This window comes from Panthera onca, chromosome B3, assembly GCF_046562875.1.
Source record: "Panthera onca isolate mPanOnc1 chromosome B3, mPanOnc1 haplotype 2, whole genome shotgun sequence".
NCBI classification, from domain to species: domain Eukaryota; kingdom Metazoa; phylum Chordata; class Mammalia; order Carnivora; family Felidae; genus Panthera; species Panthera onca.
Window position 1 is genome coordinate 52951513 of NC_138344.1, and position 25307 is coordinate 52976819.

General features: G+C 46.7%; 1 protein-coding gene and 1 long non-coding RNA gene across 2 annotated transcripts in view; one reads left to right on the forward strand and one right to left on the reverse strand.

Moving 5' to 3' along the window:
• Nucleotides 1-5079, reverse strand: part of LOC132669120 (uncharacterized) — a 39874-nt gene extending 34795 nt beyond the window's left edge. The window contains exon 1 of the long non-coding RNA XR_009606012.3: nucleotides 4584-5079. This is a non-coding gene — a long non-coding RNA (uncharacterized LOC132669120). The remainder of the gene's footprint in view (nucleotides 1-4583) is intronic.
• Nucleotides 4992-25307, forward strand: part of TNFAIP8L3 (TNF alpha induced protein 8 like 3) — a 36368-nt gene continuing 16052 nt past the window's right edge. The window contains exon 1 of the mRNA XM_060618533.3: nucleotides 4992-5358. Coding sequence (XP_060474516.2) covers nucleotides 5307-5358 — 52 coding nt within the window. The 5' untranslated portion in view covers nucleotides 4992-5306. The remainder of the gene's footprint in view (nucleotides 5359-25307) is intronic.

The following is a 25307-nucleotide window of genomic DNA, read 5'->3' on the forward strand; positions in this document are numbered from 1 at the left end:
AGACTTCTGTCCAAATTAACTCAGGATCATGAATCAAGACTCACTGGGTAGGATCATTCAACCAGCTCTAGATCCACCTAACAACAAGGGAATTATGCAAGATTTCATCAAAGTCTTTACTTAAATAACAATATATGGTATGTGTGGCAGCCAGTTCCCTTCACTTTGCACCTGAAGCACAAAAAGGGTACTCAACTAATATTTGCTACTTTGAAGTTGAATAAAATTATCTTGATGTCACTAGACATCTAGTGACCCTGTTTAAAGAAAGTTAACAAGGTTATTTTGATGAGACGGATAATGTACCCATGTTGGCTACTGGTGATCATCATTTTCTTAAGTGTGTATAACCCTGTTTGTTCCAGACTTTTGCTAGAGGGCACCAAAAATGTCACCAATCTGTTATTCCTGGAACCTATTCCTTTTTCCTTTTGAAAACTGGGCAATACTGCCCCTTTGCAGTCTCTGAGTTCTCTTCTATCTTCCTGAAAACTGTAAGGACTCTGTCACTGCTTAAGCCGTGTGGGTCTTAACTGTCTTCCCCTCAGTGGGAACAATTTTGACCCTTTCCATGCCACATGATGATGGGAAGGCACTGGGCACAGGTGAAGTGGTCACTTAGGGTGCCCACATAGGAGCCCTGTGGATCCTTGTAAGAACAGCTCCAGTACAGCACAGTCACATCCTGCAGCCCCCACTGTGAATGCCACAAGTGGGACCAGACACCATATGTGATCAGGGAGAGTCCCAGAAGGGCTGACCCCTATGATCCTGGTCTTGCTGTTTAAAAGACTTGCAAATAAGCCCATAGAAAGCTGGGCCGGGGCACAACAGAGATTGGGCCCATAGAGCTTTCTTCTTTCTTTCTCTTCCTCTTCCCCTCTTTCTCAATTACCTTCTTCCTCTGAATCAGTGCTTTAGAGTCACTATAACTGCATTAGCTGCTCCAGAAGCTATCCTGTAGGCAGCTCATGAGGGCAAAAGCTAAGAACGTAGAACGGCCTGACGCCCAACAGTCTGCCTCCCACGAGGTGTACAGACTTGGATAGAGCTGTGCAGAGGACACACTGCCCACAAAGACAACGTGAAAGGGAAATCTCCACTCCTGTCCTCAACCGATAGGGATCCCCTCTAGGCTCAATCAATGCTTGATAAATACAAGAATGAACTCAAATAACTCACCCAGGGTGCTGAGAGGGGATCATGCCCACAAAAATTCTTGATAATCATAAAGTCTTGAGATACATACAGCAATTATTTTGTTAGCTACAATTTTCTGTCTTGTTTCTCTCTCCCAAGAAGAACAAATGAGGCTGCTGAAGGTTTACAGACATTGATTAAAGATGTATGCAAAGATTTAGAGATGAAGATGTTTACTGAGCTGTCAATTATAGCAGAAATTTGGAAACAACTTAAATGCCCAATCCTAGAGCACTATTTCACTACATTATGATACACTCATACAACAGAATACTGTGCAAATCGTGTTTTCAAAAAGTAGATGGAATGATGTTCACAACATATTATTAAAAGGAAAAAGCAAGTTAAAAAAGGAGAATGCCATACACAAGGAGAGAAATTACTCAAAAGATGTGTTAACAGTTATGCAACTGGTAGAAATATTATTTTTTTAATTTTTAATTTTTCTACAGTGATACTTTTGAAATAAGGAATGCAGAACAATAAAACTTTATTTTTGCTAGCCAAAAAAAAAAAAAAAAGGAAAAGGAAAAGCCCCTTCTTTCAAGGCTGTCTTCTGGCACCTCATTCTACCAGATGGATATAAAGACAGTTCAGACCTCACTGTACAGCTTGCCGAGAGAGCCATGAAAGCCCCCTTGCTCTGGGCAGAAGCTTCCTTGGTGCCAGCATCCACTTTGAGACAAGTTATTTAAAATGGGGCTGTCCTGGCCAACCTCTCATCCTGAAATACCAAGGGCTGCTTCAGCCTAGGAAAAAAGGCAGTTCCAGAGCTCTGTAGGGTTTTGAAGCAGAACAGCAGCCCTAGCGTGTGAGAGGAACCTCCTCCCCTCTCCAGGCTGCTTGCCCGAAGGTTTACAGACAGCTCCCTTTCCATCCCACAAAAGGAGACAGGCAGATGAGTCACAGCACTGGCTTAGATTAAAGAGTATTATTGTGTTAGCAGAAATGGATCTATTTTATTATCTGTTTCTTGACACCTTACAAGTAGATAGGCTTTTCCCACCAGACAGGCAAGTTCCTTAAAAAGCCAAAAGACTTCGTTAGCTGAAGCTAAGGAATGACCACTAAGAGTTAGAAACTTGTGTGTCTGAAAAGCAGCCAGACTGCAAAGATGTAGTGGAAACACTGAGGAAAGTGGTTTATAACCCTCAGACTCTAGATTCAAGTCTGCAAAGTGATGCCATTCGTCTAAAAATACACAGAGGAACTACGGAAATCCTTTCCTCTTTTCTAAGAGCTTTTTCTTTCCTTTTTTTTTTTTTTTTTTTTTTTTAAGAAATATACTAGGATTGGTTTGTAAAGGAGATTCAGCACCTCAGATTTCACTGTTTTTGTGGGGGTGATGGCCATGAGATGCTATTTTAAGGACTTCCTTCTCTTATACAGATTTTTCCACACTGGGAGGACAGATAAGGTATGTTCCACTAATGTTCCTCATTAAACACATATGCATGCCAGCAGTCATTTCCCTTTGTCTTGCTATCCCATGACAACAGCCTGTATATCATAGGAAATTGGAATGGAAACCTTATTTAGTTTGGATCTCTCTTCTCCATTGTTTAATTCCACTTTCAATTTTTCATTCTATGTCTGCCTTTTTTTTTTTTTTTTTGCAGAAATATACTATGACTGAACATAGGAACAGATAAATGAATAGGTGTTGTTTTTCTGAAGACTCACATCATAGACTTTCCAAAAGCACTTTGACCAGCATTCCCCACCCCCAGCAATTTACCTCTGAGTAGAAATGTACTTATTATTCAGTAAAGATCCAATGGCTGGTGGGCCTCTATGTGTCATAAATGTGTGCTCCCCATACTTGGTTTACTGTTAATCAAGTTCCAGTGGTGAGCTTCCCTATTTCCTTTATTACCTGAGTGGGATTCTGTCTATCTCACCCTTCAACCCAGACCACCTGTCCACTAAAACAAACAAACAAAAACCAAACAATCCTCTACCAAATGCCAGAAAAGAAGGTCTAAGGGAAGAAAGTTTCACATTTCCTATTGTTGGATCAAGGTTTGGCTTTCAGAGGAAGCTGGAGGTCTTTCCAATCCAATATGCTCTATTCTCTGATGCTACCATCATTGTTTTTCCTTAAGAATGCAAAGCTATGATAGCAAACTTTTTAAATGATCCCAGCTATTTATTTTTGAATATCAACTTTTACCCAAATGTTGCTGGTACTTTTTTCTTTTCACTTAAAAATGTGATTTTAAAATATTGTTTTTTCTAAATGGGATCCATTAGATCTAAGAAGTAATGTACTTTCCATTTACCAAACATTAGCTGTGTGCCAGGAATTGAGTAATAGCCTCCACACACATTATTTCATTTACTCCCTTACAACCACCCTATGAAGGAGATGCCAGCACATGAGAAAACTGAAGGTTAAGCCATTTGCCCAAGATCACACATCTAGTATGAGACTCTTATGACTGTTCTGTGGAAACCCATCCAACTTTTGTCAACTAAAGTCCTGAGTTTGGCCATCTAGAAAATGTTTTCTGAGGACAAAGTAGAAGAACTGTTATTTGTACTCTGTGAAGCCCATACCTTCACTAAAGGAGGAAGCCCTCAGGTAGCCAACAGGCCAAACTCACCTGTGACCCTATACCCTACCAGTTAGGAGCCTATCTGGACATCAGATAAGCCTGATTTCAAGTCCCAGCCCACCGGCTTACTGGACCTGAGACCACAAGAAAGTTATCTACTCTTCCTGAAATTCGGTTTCCATATCTATAAAATGAGGATAATAACATAGGTCGAATTCTACGAAATGGCCAACTTTCGACTATATTTGAATCTCCAGAAAAGCATTTGCAGATAGTTCAACTCTCCACTGGGTCACTGTGCAGATTAAACAAATGCACATAGAAAACAATTAAATGGCTTTAGTAGACTTTCTCTTCCTCATCTCATTTTGCTCAGGTCAATAAAGTTAGTTTTCATTCTCTGTGGAACTTAATATACAGGGAAGCTGGCCTGAGGTTACATAAGTGTTGGAGCCGATAATTCAGGGAGACAGGAAGACTGCACGGATGGTTGAGAATTAACAACCAAGGATCTCCTGAGGCCTTACTGCTCCTGCTCTGGGCGTTTTCCCTAGTATGGTAGTTTCCTCTCTTAATGACGAAGTAAATGCGCAAATACCTCTTTAGAAAGTGAAAGGGCAGGGGATATTGAGGATGTGGAGCACTCCGTGTTAAGGAGAAAGACAAGGTTTCAAACCCGGTCTTGGCACGAGTTCGCGGCGCGAAGCGGCGGGCCGGAGCCGGCAGGGCGTGTCCACGCGCGCGGCTCCCAGCGCCGGCCTCGCGCCGCGACCGCCCCGCCCGCCCCGCCCACGCGGGGGAGACGCGCCGCCGGAGCGAGCGTACCTGCCGGGTGCTGTTCGCTTCCTCGCCAAGCGCCAGGCCCCGTTCTCGGCTCCTCACGTGCATGATCTTATTTACGCCCCCACAACATTCCCGACAAAAAGCAACTGTCATTTCCCCATTTGCCAAGTGAGGAAACAGCTCAGAGAGGTTGAGTCTCTCTTCTAAGGTCTCCGAGCTGGAGGACTCGAACCCGGGCAACCCCAGGACTCCCACCCTGAACCTCTCCTTCTCCTTACTCGGTAGAGGCGCTTTCTCGCCTCAAAATCGTCCCAAGTTGGCCCCCAGCAAGAGACCGCTCGGCCTCGCCGACCTGCACGACCTCGCCGCGCTCCTTAGGTCCAGGGCGCGGGGCGCGGGTAGGAGGAGCGGCGCCGCCCCCGGGGTATTTAAGCCCGGTCTGGAACCCGCGGGGCCGGACGCTCCCGTTCCTCCCTGCTCGCGCCTCCCCTCCCCCTCCCGCTCTCTTCCCCGCGCGCTCCCACCCTCCGCCCCGCGCTTGCTTCGCGCGCAGGCACCGGCCGGCGGCCGCGGGGAACGGGACGCGGGCGGCGCTCGCCTCTGGGGAGTCGACCCCCGGCCGTGGCCGCCGCGCATTGCCCAGCCAGCCGCCGCCCGGCTGCCCGCACCGAGTGCGCCGCGGCAGCCGGAGCTCGGACGCCGACCCCGAGCGTCCCGCAGACGGGAGGGCGGGCGGCTGCGGACGCCCGGCCGGCAGCTCGCAGCATGGATTCGGATTCCGGCGAGCAGAGCGAGGGCGAGCCCGTGACCGCCGCAGGTACCGAGGGGACGCGGCAGCCCAGCCCGGAGGGCCGGGACCGGGAGGAGGGGAGGCCAGGGCAGGAAATCGCGAGCATGTCACCGAGCTGCCGGACGGGAGGCCGATCTCTTCCAGGCCAGGACTGGGGATTGCTCCGCGCTATGAGTTTGCTGTGAGGCTTTCTCCCTCACTGCACTTGGGCGCGCGGGAGGAAGAAGAGGTGCTTCTGCGGGTGGCTCTCCGCGCAGCTGCGTCCCGCTGCGGGCTCGGGTCGCCCGGGCTGCGTGGGGGTGGGGAAAGGTTCGGGAAATCTGCGTCCCGTAGTTTGCTGCAGCGAGGGTCGCAACACATCTGCCCTTTGAAAGAACTTTCCGAGCGCCCACCCCGTCCTCGAACCCGGGGCGCCAGGGACGCTGCGGAACAGGTGACACGGTCCGAGGGCGCGACAGGGGACTCCGGAAAGGAAAGGACCCGCGGGTGGACTGGCAGGAGTCAGACCACAGCTAGTGGCTGCAGTTCCCGAGCCTGCACTGGCGGTGCAGAAGGGTTCGCCCATCGCTGTCCCGCACCGGCAGAGTGGGTTCCGGCGGAGGGGGTCCGGGAACACAGCCGCGGGGGCGCGCGGGAGCGGGGCTTCGCCATTAAGAGGCGCCGCCGGCTTTTCACAATCGATAGTTATCGAAGCAATGGGTGGATGCTTACTTTGGAAAAAATGAGTGTCCTCCCCCGCCTCTCCCTGATACTGAGCAACAGGAGGAAGCCACCCACAGCCTTGGGTCGACTTACCGCTGGGCTCTGCCCACCTCCACCGCCGGCTCCGCCCCGCCGCCCACGGGTCCGCGCACCGGAGACCTGATCACCCTCCCCACCTGTCCGTGGCTCGCGGCACCCGTGGAGCCCTGAAAGCCACCCTGACCGGCCGACCTGTGAGCTGAGACTCTCCTGTTACACACCCGAAGTCCTAGACTAGTCCCCACTCTTCCCTGTATCAGACCAGCATCCTGAGAGTGGGGACCAAGTGCCAGGAGGCACTATGAGCCCAGGCGTGGGTGTAGGAAAGGCAGGCTCAGGAATCAGGCAGCACAGGGCCAGGCGCTGTGCCAAAAGCCCTACATATATTATTCCCCTTCATCCTCACAGCATCTAGCCAGGTGGTTATTATCTCCATTTTACAGAAGTCCAGAGAGGCTAAGTGCCTTGCCCACGCCTCAGCAGGCAGTAGCCAAGGGCAGAGTGATTCCCTTCCCACTGCGTGGTACCCCTCAGCCTTTCACAGGGCAGCTGTGGTCAACACCTTTGGGTGGGGAAGAGATGAGGCAGGCAAAGAGGAAAGGCTGCGTTACCAAGATGCCTATGTATGAGGATTCCTGTGTGTGTGTGTGTGTGTGTGTGTGTGTGTGTGTGTGTGTGTACGCGCGCGCATGTGTGTGTGCAAGGGCCACCTCCTTTGTGTAGGCATATGTGGATATAACCAATAAACATGAGCCTTCTGCTGCCTCTATGCTTCTGTGGCAATGAAGCACCACGATTTTGTTTCACAGGGGGGCTTGTGGATCTCCTTACATCATTTTAAAGTTTCAGTGTGTTTGTATGTATCTAAGTATATCTGGAAAGCTGAGGGGTAGGGGGTGCTGACCTTGACACTTTACTGTCTCAAAATCCCAGGAATTAACATGCTCTCCCCACCCCACCCTCAGATCTCTTGTGCACGTTGATGTTGAAGGGAAGGAGAAGGAAGCTTAGAGAAAGAAGAGGGAGAAGAGGAGGGAGGAGACACTCCAGAAGAGTTGGTGCTTGAGTGTAAGGGGAGGGAAGAAATTCTTAAGGGTCCTGTTGCTTCTTCCCCAAGCCTACCCAGCACAGAGTATCCCAGATGTATGCATTGTGTCAGGTCTCTGCACTGCTAACAGCAAACCCTACCATGGAGGTCATATGGGTCCCATGAATAAGAGGACAGCCAACTCTGAGCTGTCACCATTCATTTGCACCTTGCTGTTTTCTACAGTCACTTTTTCTTTTTTTGTGTGTGCTTGAATCTCCCAAGTTGAACATTTATTTGAATATCCCAAGCCATTCTGCTAAATGGCATTCCGTCTCATTATTCTCAGTCTTAACTTTTTTTTTTTTAACGTTTATTTATTTTTGAGACAGAGAGAGACAGAGCATGAACGGGGGAGGGGCAGAGAGAGAGGGAGACACAGAATCGGAAGCAGGCTCCAGGCTCTGAGCCATCAGCCCAGAGCCTGACACGGGGCTCAAACTCACGGACAGCGAGATCGTGACCTGAGCCGAAGTTGGCCGCTCAACCGACTGAGCCACCCAGGCGCCCCAGTCTTTTTTTTTTTTTTAATTTTTTTTTAACGTTTATTCATTTTTTGAGACAGAGAGAGACAGAGCATGAACGGGGGAGGGGCAGAGAGAGAGGGAGACACAGAATTGGAAGCAGGCTCCAGGCTCTGAGCCATCAGCCCAGAGCCGGACGCGGGGCTCGAACTCACGGACCGTGAGATCGTGACCTGAGCTGAAGTCGGACGCTTAACCGACTGAGCCACCCAGGCGCCCCAGTCTTAAAGTATTCTTCGTGAACAAGCTTCAAAACTAGATGCTAATTCATTGCCTTGCTGTCGCTGCATCCTGTCAAATAGAAACCCTTGCTGCAGCTTCAGATACAGGTTAAATGATAGGTATGTTATCCACAGGGGTTGACCTTTGTCTCTACAAGGAATGAGGCGTTCATCTGTGGACCTGTATCTCTACAAGCTGGATGAGTTTGTAACAGAGGACAGCAGAGGAAGTGGGACTTCTTGGAGTATTCATGTGTGTGTCTTCTTGTGTTGAGATGATAAGGGCTGCTTCCTCCTCAGTGGCCTTCCCTTCTCGAACTTGTGAAAAATCCCTGTGAGAGGTACCTTATTAAAGTCAAGAGCCTGGACTCTGGGATGAGAAAGACCTAGGTTCCGTTCTCTACCTTTGGGCAAGTTATTTAACCTCTCCAAGCCTGTTTCCCCCTCTGCAAAATGGGGATGACATTTAGTACCACAAGGAGGATTAAATAAAATATCACACGAAGGGGCACCTGGGTGGCTCAGTCACTTAAGCGTCCGACTATTGATTTTGGCTCAGGTCATGATCTCATGGTTTGGTGTGTGAGATAGATCCTCATGTAGGGCTCTGCGCACACACACTCTCTCAAAATAAATAAATAAATTTTTAAAAATACCACATGAAAAGTGTTCCTGGTAATCATTCAGTAAATGGTAACTACTATTTTGATTATCATTTGATTGGATTATTTGTTGTAAGAATACTGCTAAATAATGTACCTTGGTGCTTTGTAAAATGTAAATCAGTAGGCATGTGTAAAACAATTAGTATTATTGGCATTATTATTACATTAATATAATTGAGCAGATTTGTTTTGAATTTTCTCCTTTTCACACTCTCATTCTCTCTGGTGTGTATGTGTGTGTGTGTGTGCGCGCGTGCGCGCTTATTGGTTTTGGGGGGAGGTTATCTTTGATTTACCTCTTCTTATCCTCTTCATCTTCCAGCTCAAGGAATGAAGATGGGGACATTCAAAATACTACTTTCACACCCCTTTTCCTCCAGCTCTAGGTAAAGTTGTACAAAGCAGAGAACGCTTTACCCAATCCACTGGCTAATGTAGAAATTAGCCACTTTCATGCCACTTCAAATAGAAGAAGAGATAACCCTTCCAACCAGTGAACCTTTTTCCTTCAGGGTAGCGAGAGGCACAGGAGGTCCTTGCCATTCTCCTTTCCATTTCTGGAAAGTCACCTTCCAAGATACAAATTGGCAGAAGAGTGAGAAAATCTCTGAGGACCACCTACTCTTTACTGCACCCCTTTCCAGAGACTTGTCTAAAGCTCTCCCCGGGGCCTGCTGTGCAGATTTCTCATCGAGCAATGCAGTGCTCTACATAAGAGGGTGAAGGGGGGAGATGAAATTTGTCTCCAACTGCATTTTCTGTTTTTCAGGAAGCACAGGATGATACTTCTATGCCTGAAACTCTACCCCACTTTTCTTTGATTTTGGGTTCTTTCTATGATTGGAAAAGACGCAGGGTTTATGGAACACTGGATTCATTCCAGAGACCCAACTTGGCAGTCTGTGGTTTGGCAAACCCACCATCCATCTCTCAGAAATTCTAGCACTTGGTATATTAACTCAGCAGTGATTAAGAGTCTTTCCTAAGAAGCAACAAGTGAGTAAACATTAGTGGTGTCAGCTTTTTCCCTTTCTGGCTTGTAAGACCAAGATAGTCTACCCAGCTGAGGACAGACCAGCTCCTTCTACCTGCAGCTAGATGGTCCAGGGCAATCAAGCTTATGGGGATTCTTCGCAGCTGGGTAGGTGCTACAAAAAACATGTCCATGCAGTGGAGTCAGGATGTGGTAGGAGAGCATCAAGACAGTAAAAGAAATGGGAAAACAGGCCCCCAACTTTGTATTTGCCATCCTTCTCATTGCCTAGGTCCTAAGCTTGGTCTTTGTGAATAAAGTGGCAAGGAGTGGGTAGGCTTCAATAGGTGGCCAAAAGGAGGAAAGGCATTCCAGAAGTCACACACCACTTGAGCAAAGGCACAAACAGGGAGGTAACTGGAGTGAAGGGCATATACTAGGGAGTACTGGGAAATAAAGTTATATGAGTGAGGGGAGGGCCTCATGGAAGAGGGTCTTAATAACTTGGTCCTGATGGTGCCAGAGGAGCCCCCATTGAGCTGATTGTTGTGCAGAGATATGACGGACTGAAAGTTGGGTTTTCGGGAGCCACATTTGATAGACCTGAAGTATAAGGACTGCCTAGGCTTGAAGCGTCAGCTAGCAGGGGTGGCCACAGTATTGGAGGAGGTTGTGGCTCTAAGGCAAGGCAGAAGAGGAAGGAGGCCAGTGCCACATCAGAGAAACAAACAACAGACACTGCCGACAGATTGTACAAAAGCAGTGAAAGGAGAGGGAGAGTGAAAGGAGACTAGCGTGTCAACTTGGGTGAGGCAGGGAAATCCAGGAGACGGACTCCCCAGCCCAGGCTTCCAAGCCCCTGTCCTTCAATCAGGCACATAGCAGTGGTGCTTTCCTTAAAGGCACTTTTCCCCTGCAGACAGTAAATCATGCCTGGTTTCAGGGGATCTTGAGGTTCTACAGTTTGTTGATTCTCAGTGTTAGGTTCCTCAAGGAGACTGTTGAGTAACCTTTGTTGACTGACAGATTGACCATTGATGGGCTGGCCGACCTGGCACAGGGACCACCTGAGGATGAGGTATCACTTGCCTGTTAGTCATAGTCCCACATCTTGTTCCTGTTTGTGGACCTTTTCAGGAGCCTCTGCCTCATCTACACTCTGGGCTGTAACTGCTTTAAGGGTCGGGACCCTGTCTTGTGCCTTCATGTTCCTGAGATTTTATGGACAAAATAAGTGGAAGAGCATCTAGAGGAGCCTCCTGGGAAGTCTGCACTGAAAGGCCAGACAGCCAGAAACCTTTCCTATAAGGTGGAACTGCCAAAGCTTTCCTCCAGTGCTTTGTTTTCCTTCTGTGTTTTAAGATTTCTTGCACTATCTGGGACCCTGTGTTGGGAAGTATGGGAGATGCAGAGAGATAATGGCAGGGTCCATCCTGTCTTCCAGGGTTTGAGATCTGATGGGGAGACAGGACATCTATAGTGATGGCCACAGCCTACACCAGTACATGAAGACTCTTGACCCTTGCCCTAGGATAACACGCCAGCCAAATTTTTGTTTATACGTTCTGTCTTGGTAACAGCCACTTTCCATTGTCTGCTTTATGGTTATTCTTGTACATCTCTCATCTCTTGTACTGGATTGTTAACTCCCTAATGGCAAGGATTGGGTCTTTTTCACCTGTATCACTTCCTACCAGCACCACCCAGGGACCCTAAACAGACTGGTAGGTTGCTGGCTGGCTGAATGCATGCATACATCGATAGATGGATAGAGGCATAACTCAGAGATAGTGCAGGTTCGGTTCTAGATCCTGGCAGTAAAGCAAATACTGCAATAGTCAAATGAATTTTTAGGTTTCCCAATGCATATAAAAGTCATGTTTACACTATATTGTAGTCTCTGAAGTGTGCGATTGCATCATATCTTTAAAAAAAATGTACATACCTTAACTTAAAAATCAATTTAGGGTAGCAAAAATACTTTGGTAGGGGTGCCTGGGTGGTTCAGTCGGTTAAGTATTTGGCTCTTGACTTCGGCTCAGGTCATGATCTCACGGTTCATGAGTTTGAGCCCCACATGGGATTGTTTCTCTCTGGCCCTCCCCCACTCATCGTGCATGTGTGTGCGTGCGCTCTCTCAAAATAAACTTTAACAAAAATAAAAATACTTTATTGATAAAAAAAATGCTAACCATCATCTGAGCTTTCAGTGAGCTGTAATCACTGATCACAGATCACCATAACAAATATAATAAAAAATGAAAAGTTTGAAATACTTCAAAAATTACCAAAATGTAATACAGAGACATGAAGTGAGTAAATGCTGTTGGGAAAGTGGTACTGATAGACTTGCTCCACCAGGGTTGGCACAGACCTTCAGTTTGTAAAAAAAAAAAAAAAAAAAAAAAAAAAAATCTGCAAAGGGGATGCCTGAGTGGCTCAGTCAGTTGAGCATCCGACTTCAGCTCAGGTAATGATCTCCCAGTTTGTGGGTTCAAGCCCCATGTCAGACTCTGTGCTAATAACTCAGAGCCTGGAGCCTGCTTTGAATTCTGTGTCTCCCTCTCTCTCTGCCCCTCCCCCACTTGCTCTCTGTCTCTCAAAAATAAATAAATATTTTTAAAAATCTGCAAGGTGAATTAAGCAAAGTGCAACAAAATGAGGTGTGCCTGTATATGGATAGACAGATGGATGGATGATGTTGTAGGTTGGTTCCCCACGAAGCATGCAGTGAGTTTATTTGGGGGAGAAGAGGGGAAGGGAGGAACACTGGACTAGGCAGAGTGAGAAACTGAGCTTCAATGCACGCCCAACAATAGCCTCCAGCTCTGGAGCTGCAGTAGCCCTTCAGAACCATTCTGAGTTGGGGTGAGGGGCCAGGACTTCATATCCCCTTATACAGTGATGAGTCATTAGATGCAGGCCATCCCAAGGAACAGGGTGTGACCTGGGGTGAAGCTGTTCCCATCAACTGAGGGCTGTCTGCAGGCCATGCCCCCAGCAGCTTGTGAAGTTCTTGGTTCTCCATTCTTGAGGAGGAACCTGGGCAGTATGTTGCAGCATCCACCACGGGTGGTCCCCCAAATTCTTCAAGAATGTTTCATTAGGGATGGCAGCCCTGTCTACCAGCAAAGCTCAGGAGATAGTCATTGAGCTATAAATTTTTTTAAAATTTTTTTTAATGTTTATTTATTTTTGAGACAGAGACAGAGCATGAACAGGGGAGGGGCAGAGAGAGAGGGAGACACAGAATGGGAAGCAGGCTCCAGGCTCTGAGCCATCAGCGCAGAGTCCGACGCGGGGCTCGAACTCACAGACCGCAAGATTGTGATCTGAACTGAAGTCGGACGCTTAACCGACTGAGCCACCCAGGCGCCCCGAGCTGTAAATTTTATCTAGACCTCATTAGGACAATTTAGATTGCCAGACAAAATTAGCCATTCTAGACCTCATAGCTCTGCACCCAGTTATTCAATCCACTCAATCCAATAGATATTGACTGATCATCTGTGTTATGTTGAGTGGTGCAGGGTGCTATGGTAGCATACATAAATGGAATTAGAAGTAACCCTACCCTCTAGAAATTTGCAGCCATCCATAACTGAATCTGCATGACTGGGTGGCATCAACAATAAATGGTATAGAGTTTGGAGCACAGAGCATTGTGGTTTGGAGTTCCGATGGGGAGGCTTCATGGAGGAGATGGGCCTTGAGGGTAGCCTTGAAAGAGTGAAGGATTTAGATGGGGGGAGGAGAGAGGGAAGGGAAGAAAGGAACCTGTGAGGAGCCTGGCCTGACTCAATGGGGATCCCCTTGGAGGACTCGTGGGAAGAGGGTTGTCATACTTAGAAAGTAAAATTGGGTGTCATGATGGTGGTTGTATCCAACATGTAAGTTTCTAGAGATGGGACAAGAATGTGTGTGAGTGTGCAAATAGAAAGCCTTATTTCCTACATTATTTTTCTTTTTAAAAATATGGTACCTGCTTTTTTATTTGTCAACAAAATCAAATTATAGTCACACTTTCCATTAGCACCATCCTCTAACTGGTTGTTTTTCCTCCAGAGTTATCATTGGCTCTCACTTGAATTCACATGCAAATCTCTATAAAGTCACTGTATACATAATTTGATTTTGTTTTTTTCGGTCACTTGGCTTCCAACTCTTTATGTAAAATGTCTGTGTAGGTGGGTGTTTGGGCTGTATTCTGTGCAAGTATAGAAATAAAGGATAGAGAACCATTTAAAAAACAAGTTTCCTATACCAACCTAATCCAAGAAAACATATAAGGAGGATGAGTATCTGTGTCCTTCACATATATTAAGGCATGCCAAAAAATATATTACCTTTTTATACATCAGAAATTTTTTTTTAGGCAGTTGCATGGTCCAAATTCTGATGCTGCTTTAGAACAGTCTTTATGTTCATATTGGGTTTTCTAAACATCATTGCCTGCGAATAAACTTGAGTCTGTTCATGGAAAATCTACTAGTGTGCAGACTATAAAAATGGAAGGCTTGGCGGCACAGAAAGTGCTAGACACACCCTAATAGAAACCAGTATTTTATAACTCAGTTCTCCAGAAATAAAAAAAGAGAGAGACATTTTGGTGGGGTCCAAATATTGGTTTAAACTATTGAAAAACCACAGGAGCAGCCACTAGCTTCTAGGTTCTCCTCTCAAAAGCAAAATATGCTTTCTGTGAAACCATTCTAACCCTGAAAAGAAACATTTTGGTGACATGTAGCTTTATGGAGGTTCCCAGTTGATATTTTTATGGTACAGGCGTCCAATTTCATGCCTGGGAGGGAATTTCTGTCAAGGGCTGTTCTGGTGAGCACGTCCAGCATGCCTGATTTGGGGCCTGTGGGTTATGCTGGGAAGATACACAGATGTTGGCGTAGAATATGGGAGGGAGGTAATGGGGCCGTCTGCAGGGCAAGCCTCTGGAGCAGCTCTGTCCTACCACATTCAAGTCTGGTTCCTTGGTTTCCTCAGGATAACGCTGAGACAGAGAGAGAAGACGGGGGTTGGGGTTACAGGAGAGGAAGTAGGGTTTAAGAAGGTGTGGCAAATATCAAACAACATGAGAAGCTGTGGGGATGTGCCAGCCAGAGTCCAGCCCCAGAGGGCTAGTACTGAATGCAAAATAATAGTGATGTTTTGAATTTTACTTATTTATTCCATGTTAATTAAGCACATACAAGGCACTTGAGACTGAACTGATTGTTTATATGATATTTAACCCTTAGACCAGCCTTCTGGGATAGATACTATAAATAGCCCCATTTTATAGACCAGAAAACTGAGGCACAGAAGGAGGTTAAGTAACTTGCTCAGGGATATGCAGCTTGTCAGGGTATATGAAGACAGTCTAACAACAATAATAGTACTCTTGTACCAGGTAGATTAGGTAAGTTAAGTTGGCAGATGGCACCAGGTTCCTTTGTATCCCCCACCACCTCCCACGGGGCCTAGAACACTGACCATTAGGTTCCTTCATGAGGCTCCTTCTGTTAGGACATTGTATCTTCAGAAGGCCCTGTTTTAGGGGTGCCTGGGTGGCTCAGTCGGTTAAGCGTCCGACTTCAGCTCAGGTCACGATCTCGCCGTCCGTGAGTTCGAGCCCCGCGTTGGGCTCTGGGCTGATGGCTTGGAGCCTGGGGCCTGCTTCTGATTCTGTGTCTCCCTCTCTCTCTGCCCCTCCCCCGTTCATGCTCTGTCTCTCTCTGTCTCAAAAATAAATAAAAAACATTAAAAAAAATTAAAAAAAAAAAAGGCCCTGTTTTAAGCAGCAGACATTGCCTGCATCAGCCCAATGACACATGGGCAAGGATTGGCTGGGATTGGAAAGGATTGGAGGAAGGAGTAGAAAGCAGAGCCAAGGGAGGTGTTGAAGACAGACAGACATCCCCTTCATCAGAGTGCTTAAGCTGAGTCCTAAGAAATTTTTTTTCACTCCAGCATTGAGTCATTTCAGATCAAGAATGGTAACCAGTTGGATTTGAGGATGAGAGAAAACTCAAGGATGAGCCTGCCCCACAGTGAAGAGAAGTTGAGATTCAGAGCTAGATGACTGGGGTATGGGTGTCCAGCACTGTCTCTTACCGCCTTTTAGTAACATTGGTTTCTGATCAAAGGCAAGCCATAGCTCATGGCAGAATATGTGAAAACGGTACAAAGAAGAAAATTAGATTGAGCCCTAAGAATAGATGTGCTTTTCCAGAGCCAGAAAGCAATCCTGAAGAGATGCAAGGGAGCTTTATTTGGAGAAAGACGGGGCTTTATAAGAGAATAAAAGTACCCCTTCTGCAGTGTTTACTCAGGAATACTAAAAACATCTGGCTAAAAACTGTCAGAACCAGAACTGGAAGCCAGATCCTCTGGCTTCTCTGTCCTTCCCCAAAAACATACGTAAGTTTAAAATAGGACCAGAGTTACTCTGGATGGTGGGATATCAAAGGATCCCTTCTCTATTTCCTTCTGACACCTTCCACCGTGTTCTTGCCACCCTCTCCCCTCCTTTCCCTCTTCGGAGACTTCTCCCCAAGAAGCACATCTGCCCACCGGCCACCACAGGCCCATACCAGGCCCTGCCCTTCTTTCTGGCCCACCCCTGCCCCGCATCCAGAGAGCCCTCCACAGAGCCCTCAGAAGATTTTTATATTCCTTAATACCCAAAAGATGTTTAGCAGGTTTTATAGATGCCCAGTGATAATTGCAAAGGTTAATTTACCCTGAGTTTAACAGCTATCAGCTTCAGGGATAGATTTATTGACCTCTAGTTCTCCAATTGTTTTTCATCTTTGTTTATATTGATTGTTTTTGTAAGGAAATGGAAATTAGTTCATCTGTGTTAGCTTCTCTACCGTTAGGATTTAACTTCATAATTTAGTCTCAGTGAAACAAGGTGGGCAGAGCTCAGTCAACACAGAGTCAACTTTTAGAGAGCCCAGAGGAGTGTCCAATGGGAATTCAACAACAATTTCTTGACTTTCTCTTTCCTTTTGACTTCTCTGACTGTATATAAACCTGTTTCCTGCACCCTTCCTCCACTGGTCCTCCTGCTTCCCTCATTAATGCTCTTTTCCTACCTGTGTCCCCTCAGGCTGAGGCCTTGGCCTGGTCTCTCCTGACAATACACTTTCATATGAGAGAGAACACCCACTCTTTCAGCACAAAGCCAGATATTCCCAAAGCTGCATTCTAGCCCAGTCCTCTCTCCCAAGCAAGAATCCCACCTTTCAGGGCCTCTGGAGAGGCCAGGAGACCTTTCGACTCAGCGCCTCCACACCCAGACCAGTACTTTACCCCCCTCAGCTTTTCCCAGCTCTTCTGTGGCCTCCTCAGCCACCAAGTCGATCAGAGTAAAACAACTGTAAGGTCATAAGAACAATTAAATATCCCGTACACATGATCCCATGGCAAAACCAGGAGATGGATAAAGCAGGTATTATTGTTCTCAGATTACACATGAAGAAACAGATTCAGAGCGATTACCCCAAATCATAAAGAAAGTGGTGAATTTTCACTATTGCAAACTACCAACCCCCCAAAAAGGGGCAGCAACAAACCTACATATCCAACCTAAACAAACTATTCAAATAGCTATTGAACGATTAAATACATGATCACATTTCCACACAGTGGGATATTATTCAGCTGTTAAAAATTAATTTGGAGAGCATATAATAAATAGTTTGCATTATAATGTATAAAGAAAGCTTGGTAATCTATTATCTCAATTGTGCTACATACATGTATACACACACATATAAAAATGTATGTATATTTATACACACACACCCCTATAAATACATATGCATACACACACACACCCTTTTGTATAGAGAGAAGGGGAGGGGACTCCCTTACATTCAGTCATACACATAAATTTTATTTTAACATTTTAAGGCTGGAACAGAATTAACAATTCTATATAATGAGTTTCTAGGTAATTATAATTTCCTTCTTTGTACTCTTCTTCCAGATATTTCTGCAGTGAATATGCATAACTTTCAGAGGGAAGTTTGATCTCACTTGATTGTTGCTTTTAAGTGAGATCCAGTGGCCAGTCCACTGCTCATCCTTTGGGCTTTCTTGCAGTTTTGTCTCAGGTCCTTCCATCTTCTTCCTTCTCTTCCTTCCTGTGATCCTCTTTCTTCCTCAGACAGTCCTCCATGAGTCCTTCTCATGGCTCCTCCTGGTGGGGGTACGTTCTAGGCTTCTTTCCTCAGCCCTCTTCCTGCTCACCTATTGCCCCGTCTTTGGCTTTCCCCTCTCCCTGGTACCTGTCCCACATCACACTGTCCCCTCTGAGCCCACCCAGCCTGGGCCTTGTGAGCCCTCATGCCACAGGAATAGGAATAGGAAATGAATAGGAAATGTAGACCACCAGAGTGGGTAATGAGCTCATAGATTTGTAGGAAATGTAGACCACCAGAGTGGGTAATGAGCTCATAGATTTGAGGCCTGCAGTCTGCCCCAGAGCACCAGAGCCTCTCAGACCAAATGGACATGCTGGATGAGCTTGCTCACTCAGCCATTTTGGTTCCTAAACATGGCCTCGCCATTGCTTGCGGACCAGCAGTGTGTGCAACCATACCTCCTTCTTATCATTTGCAAGTGAATGAATATGACCACCATGATTTTTGAAAGAGAGATCAGAGAATATGAAAGGCAGAATAATAGGGCGCCTGGGTGGCTCAGTCAGTTGATCGTCAGACTTCAGCTCAGGTCGTGATCTCATGGCTCATGAGTTCAAGCCCTGCATGGGGCTGGCTGCTGTCAGCCTGTCAGCAGAGCTCTCTTGGGATCCTCTGTCCTCTCTCTCTCTGCCCCTCCCCCTTGTGTGTATGTGTGTGTGTGCACATGTGCACATGCTCAATTTCTCTCTCAAAAATAAATTTAAAAAATCTTGAATAAAGGCAGAATAATCAAGATAGGAAGTGAATTCTTAGAAAAAAACAGGCATTTATGAGAAAACAGGCATTTTAGAGAAAACAGCCTCACACTGGGCTTTCCATTCACCCCCAGAGGGAGGTCAGTGATGGGCTGAAGGTCATGGTGGGATGAAGATGTCTAGTTCCAGCCATCCTTGCTTTTGTGTGTTTCATTTTTGTTAAAAAAAAAAAAAAAGGTTTTTTTCACATAAAAATAGCTCTGCCAAGTTGTCATAACCCAACGAGAGTGACTGGAGTCTGAGCAAAGTCTGAAGGGGATAAAGGTTGGTGATAATTAGGGCCAAGACTGTCTTAAGGCAGGATGGAGGCTGGCAAGGACTAAGAGCAGCTGGTCAGGTCATCAGGAAGTCAGGACATGTGGCAGGGGCCACAAAAAGGGCCTTTCTCTTGAGTCACTTGGCCTGCAACAAGTCTACCAGTCATGGCCGCCCCAGCCTGCTTGGGCCTCTTCACCTGGAGGGGAACCCCACTTAAAGAGTCCAAAACTTTGACAAAAGCTGGCTCCCTAGCAGAGGCATCCTGACCTCTTACCTCCTACCCAGAAGCAAGTCCTCCTCCTGACCTCTCCCCAGCCCCAGATTTCTGCCTCATCCTTGATGCTTCCCTTCCCTGAAGCCTCTCCCACCCAGGGGCTTCTCTCCCACTCACCTCACAAGTCATCCTGGGCATTGGAGGGACTAAGGCAGTGGAAACTCTGAGACCTGTGGCCATGACTGGTCATAAAGCAGCTTCCAGATCTTAACAGCTTCCAGAGAGAAAAGCCAGGCTTTTGCCAATGGACTACGTTCCTGAGTAGTAACACGAAGAGCTGAACAACAGCAGTACAGTGACTTTGAATTCTCAAGGCAAATGACTTTCCAGGTAGAGTTCTGAACTGCAACCATCAGTCAAGTGTGTTGGGTGGAATAAAGTCACCATAAGACATGTTTCCAGACAATTACCTTACTGTGTTCCCTTCTTTAGGTTGCTGCTGGATCAGGAGTCAGCCCACTGAGGCCCCCAGGCCAAGTCCACCTGCCATCTGATTTTGAGTGGCCCATGAGCATTTTAATCTTTTTTAATGGTTGCATTTAAATGGTTATATAAGTGTCCAGATCTGTTTTGCCTTTTGGCCCTTTATTCCCTGGCCCTTTCAGGTAGTTTGCTAGTGCCTGTATTAGACAAAGTATTCCAGTGAAATGGGAGTAAGAAAGAAGAAGCCATGAGATCCAAAAACAGGAGATGGACACAGGAGAGAAGGAATGAAGGATTGGAGGGAGAACCGGGTGACAGCCTGGAGCAGGCTTAGAGGGAAATGTGCCCAGAGTTGATCCAGGGCACAGAAAGCTCCCAGAAGAGTCTCCAAGAAGGAAAATTAAAGTGAAAGATTGGTTGATGTGTCAGAACCTACTGAGAACTCTGTATTCTGTTAGGAACTCTGGGAGTGAATTAGGGCTAGGCAGATAGAAAACTAACCAAAGAAGAACAAGGCAGTTTTTAACTTCTGAGAAAACAAGATGAATAAGAAAGGAAATACAGTCATGGAAGTGATAGAACATACATGACTCAGCTATGAATGGTATCCAAATCATGGTAATGTAAATCACTGAAGTTAGAGTTAGCCAAATATTATAATAGAACTAAATGGGAAAGTGGAAGGAGAAATGAATGGAGAAGAGAGTTAATTTATCACTTTCCAAAATAGGAAGTTAAAAGCAAATAAAGTTAAGGGCTAACAGGATAAGCATGTAATTTAAATATAAAGAGGTAATTATTAGTTGGAACAGCTAAAATAGTTTGAAGTATTTGGGGTCTAAAGAGCCAGCATCAGAGGTGGGCCAGAGGATGCTGCATTTTGTAGAAGCCGTAGAATGACCTGACTTTTAAAATAGTGTACCCAGGGGTACCTGGGTGGCTCAGTCAGTTAAGTGTCCAACTTCGGCTTAGGTCATGATCTCGCAGTTCGTGAGTTTGAGCCCCGCGTTGGGCTCTGTGCTGACAGCTTAGAGCCTGGAGCCTGCTACGAATTCTGTGTCTCCTCTCTCTCTGCTCCTCCCCCACTCATGCTCTGTCTCTCTCTCTCTCTCTCTCTCTCCTTAAAAAATAAAGCATTAAAAAAATTTAAAAAAAATAAAATAAAGTAGTGTACCCAAGGGGTGCCTGGGTGACTCAGTCGGTTGAGCACCTGGCTCTTGATTTTGGCTCAGGTCATGATCTCACAGTTCATGAGATGGAGCCCCATGTCAGGTATTGCACTGATAGTGCAGAGCCTGCTTGGGATTCTCTCTCCCTCCCTCTGTCCTTCTTTCCCTCTCTCCCCCTCCCTCTTTCTCTGCCCTTCCCCTGTTTGAGTGTACTCTCTCTCTCAAATAAATAAACTTAAAAAAAAAAAATAATGTACCCATAATCACTTTGAAAATAGATTTTTAAAATAATAAAAAGAAAAAGTGACTTGTTCAGCCCAAGGAGTGATGTCCTGGCAACCCTGCCAAGGTGGGAAAAAGGCACAGTGGGGGTAACCTCAAGCCCCTGGCTGGAGGAAGTAGGCTTCAGTGTCCTGGGGCCATGCTAGTTCTGATTATCATTATTGTTCCTGACATTAGTGTGAGTACATTTCAATAAAATGTCAAGACTGATAGCCATTGATTCATGCAATGAACACTCTCTGCATTTCAATCCCTGGCTGGAGCTGTTGGGATGAATACATCATGATTCCTGCCCTCAGCAGTTCACACACTGGTGATAAATAAAGTCATTCATCCAGCTGGTGTATGATGGCTCTACACAGCGATAATATACTAGAAGGATACATGATTGCAGGGACAGGTGCTCAGAGGTCAGAAGTCCTTCGGGGAACATGAGACTCTTAAATATGGAGAACAAACAGAGGGTTACTGGAGGGGTTGTGGGAGGGGGGATGGTCTAAATGGCTAAGGGGCATTAAGGAATCTACTCCTGAAATCATTGTTGCACCATATGCTAAATAACTTGAATATAAATTTAAAAAAATAAATTAAATTAAAAAAAGAAGTCCTTCGGGGAGCCCGGGAGGTTGACTAGGAATCAGGGGAGATGGGGTGAGGCAGGAGCAGATGTCCAAGCACCAGGGAACGAAACGTGCAGAGGCACAGAGAGGACCCAGGAATGATAGAGCTTGTTACAGCTGAGACCTGTGTGTGGCCTGGAGTCAGGAACTCAGAGTTTTTAGAGGAAGAAGCTGGAGAGGTGAATAGAAGATAGACCCTCCGCTAAGCAAGCAGGCATGCCGTGATAAAGAGTCTGTCCTTTGCCTTCCCCCGTGACATCACTTCCTGGACTGACTGGTCTCTATGGGTTTTTTGAGGTTTAAATTTATCATTGAGCTCCTACTATGTGCCAGGGACACCACCGTGTACACAGGAGTCCAGGTCCCCTGTCCTGGGATTTGCAGTGAACAGACAAGTGAAGCAGGTGGGAGGCCCTTGAATAGGCCCTGTTTGCGGGGCAGGGGGGCGGGGTTGTTCTGGATAGAAGGGATGTTCAAGGTGTGTGTGTGGCGGGGGGGGGGGGGGGGGGGGGGGGGTGGTAATAGGGAGAGCAGCAGGCTGTGTTTGCATCTGAGTAGAAGAAGCAGAGAGCATGTGTGGGACTGGGGCAAGGATGAGCCACTTTCTCTTTGGGACAGAGAGGTGGATGACAGGGATGTGAGGCCTCACGGGAAAAACTGGCCCTGGGGTTTTGGGCACAGCTCCCACATACAGCTGTGTCAGCACAGGGCGGCCTGCTGGGGCTGGCAGTCTGCAGCTCGGTTTGTGGGCGCTGAGGCCAGCATGGGGAGAGGCCCTGGGGCGAGTCTGCTGACCGCCTGCTCTGTGGTGAGCTCAGGCTGAGGTTCTGACAGAGGAGGCAAGGGCCCCAGGAAACTGGTGGAGGGGGCATTTTGGAGGGAAGCCACCAAAAAGGAAACTGGAGGCTCTGAAAGTCAGTGCCCCAGGTTTTTTCAAGGAGGGAAGAGCAGGAGGTGTTCCACTGCTGAAGCAGACAGTTACAGAGCTGGAAGAGAGCTCTGTGGGTGGAGGGGAATCAGTGTGAGAGAAGGAAGGCTGATAATCCATCCTATGGGTATCTCATATACACCCAGTGCTGTTCTTTTATGGATTTAAAAACTCAGTTTCTGATTCTGAAGAAGATACTATTAAATTGAGAATATAAAACAAATTAGCAGAATCATCTAGTCCAGCTCCCCCACTTAACACACCAAGAAACCAGGAGGGTAAACACTTGAGCCCATGGACACAGAGAGTACATTAGGGACAGCAGGCAGTCTGGGAGCCTGGCTGTCTCCTCCACACCCTGCTGCCCTCACAGTGGCTGGGGACAGGAAGTTTTCCCTGTATTTGGGGAGGGACCCCATGGCCACAGCTCTGGCAACCTGACTCCATGGGTCAGCCATTGTCAGCATCTTGGAGTTCCTGCACCAGGTGACTTGATTTGAAAAGGTTTACACCTTTTGGTGGTGCTGTCTTCTGTTGTCATGAAATTTGGAGACATTTACTGCCTTTGAGACAAGTACAGGGAAAGTGTAATTTAGAAAGGAAGTCTCAGCCTGGGTACCCAATCAGTTAAGCATCCAGCTTTTGATTTTGGCTCATGTTATGATCTCATGGTTTGTGAGATGGAGCCCCTACATCAGGCTCTGTGCTGACTGGCACACAGCCTGCTTGGGATTCTCTCTCTCCCCCTCTCTCTGCTCCTCCCCTACTCTGTCTCCCTTTTTCTCTCAAAATAAATAAAAAACATTTTTAAAAATCTTTAAAAATAAAAACAGGAAGTCTCAGAGAAAGACAGAGAAAGACTGTGTAACTTCCAGGAACACAGTCTCCACAGCTAGTTCTATTCTTGAGTGATGTGAGTGGGACTCTCTCAGCTCACAGTGATTCCATCTGAGTAGGGGTCCCAGCGGAGCTCGGGAGTCCAACCTCAGGGTCCTTGCGGGTGAGTGAGACACCTGCCATTTCCCCTCCCATCTCCCAACTACATTCCCCAACACTGTCATTCCCCTGGGCCAGAGATGGCCATGGCACCAGTGGATATCCAAAATGTGGCCTGACTCAGGTGTCAGATCTCAAATCCATGAACAACAACAACAACAACAAAATAAAAACCACAGTTACTACAGAGTATGTGTAAGGGGTACTATAAGTGCTATATGTGCCCCTTTCCTATTGTTCCACTTCCAAATTGACTGAAATCCAAAAATGTCATTGTACAAAATTTATATTTCACTAAAAAAAAAATTAAGTAGAACACTGAGCAAGGCATAGTGCTATCTACCAAATCATCTCCCATCCAGAAGTACCTTCTGGTTTCTTCTCTCTCATACGTTCCAACCTCTCTAATACAGCTAACCATCTATTTATTTATTTATTTACTTACTGTAAACTCACTAAGCTGAGGGTTCATGTGTTGCTGTATTAATCTAATTATAGCACCTTCGAAGAGTCTCTTCCCTTTAGGCTTACATGCCCACTGTCTCAGGACATATTTTGTTTATTTTTTTCCAGTATCGGCTGGAGTTTGTTCCATTTTATTGCCTGATATTTTTTTTTTTTGACGTTTTAGGTTTTGTATCTGCACTCCAAAAATTGAAGAATTCCAAAGGCAGACATTTTTATTGCATCAGTCTGTTTACTAATTTCACATATTACCAAGTTGGCATCCTCCCAGGGCTCTGAATGCGGCACCCTGCCGGTGTCCTTGTTGGCAGTGTGCTGGCCTGAGCCTGGGTTTTAAGCGCCTGCTGCGGTGAACACTTTGGGAGCTGCCAGCAGAGAGAGAGAGGATCACCCAGAGAGACAGACGTGGCCTATGCTATTCTGATCCCCAACAGCTCCCAAAGCATTAAAATAGCTGGTGAGCGTGAAGGGACATGAATGGGGAGGCTCCGGGGGTGGTGGCAGGGATGGGTGCTGCTGCTGTGGAGAGAGGGTTCCTGCTGGAATTGAACACTAAGGGCGTGGGGGTGGTGGTGGTGGCACATCTGGGACTCCAGGAGATACTGCTGCATGGAGGGGTGCAGACAGGCAGAACCCAGGGGGCCAGGCAGCAACCCCATGTGAAATGCAAGGCATTGACCTCGTGCTGAGTTCGGGAGGTGCTTGAGTGCATTCAGTTCAGCATGTACTTCCTGAATCTGCACCTTGTATGTATCCTGAACAGATAGAATCTGGGCCTCAAAGGATGAGAAAGAGCACACTGAATCATGCATTCAGCTATTCATCTACAGACTTATTGAGCAATTTCTACATGGCAGATGCTGCCCTGGTTGTAAGGATATCCAGGTCCTCTGAGCATCACTTGTGGAATCACACGGTGCCAATCCTAATGCAGCCCTGGGAAAAGATGACACTGGAATTGGGTACAAGGACCCCCCTTCCTGGAAGGATGTGAGTGTTGGCCTGGGACTCTGGGTGAGAGGAGACCTTCAGCAGGAACAAACTGTCGCTGTGCCTCTTCCACCTGGGCACAGATCCATTGGCCTCAGCTGTGGGCACAGAGGACCAGGGCAGCTGGGGTCAGGGCACCACCCCAGGGAGAGCCAACTTAATTTTTGGTACTGTTTGGCTCTCACCTGCCTGTCTTCAGCCAGTTGGGCTAAGGCAGAGCCATACATGTGAAGGAGTGAGCCACCCCTTCACAACAGGGACAAAGAAAGTGTTTGATTAAATTAGATGCGTGTTTCTACCTTCAGACAAAGCCTTAGCAAAACAGGAACAGAAGGAAGATTCCTTAATTCGGTAAGTGGTATCCATCAAAAACCCACAGCAGAGATATTATGTGGTGG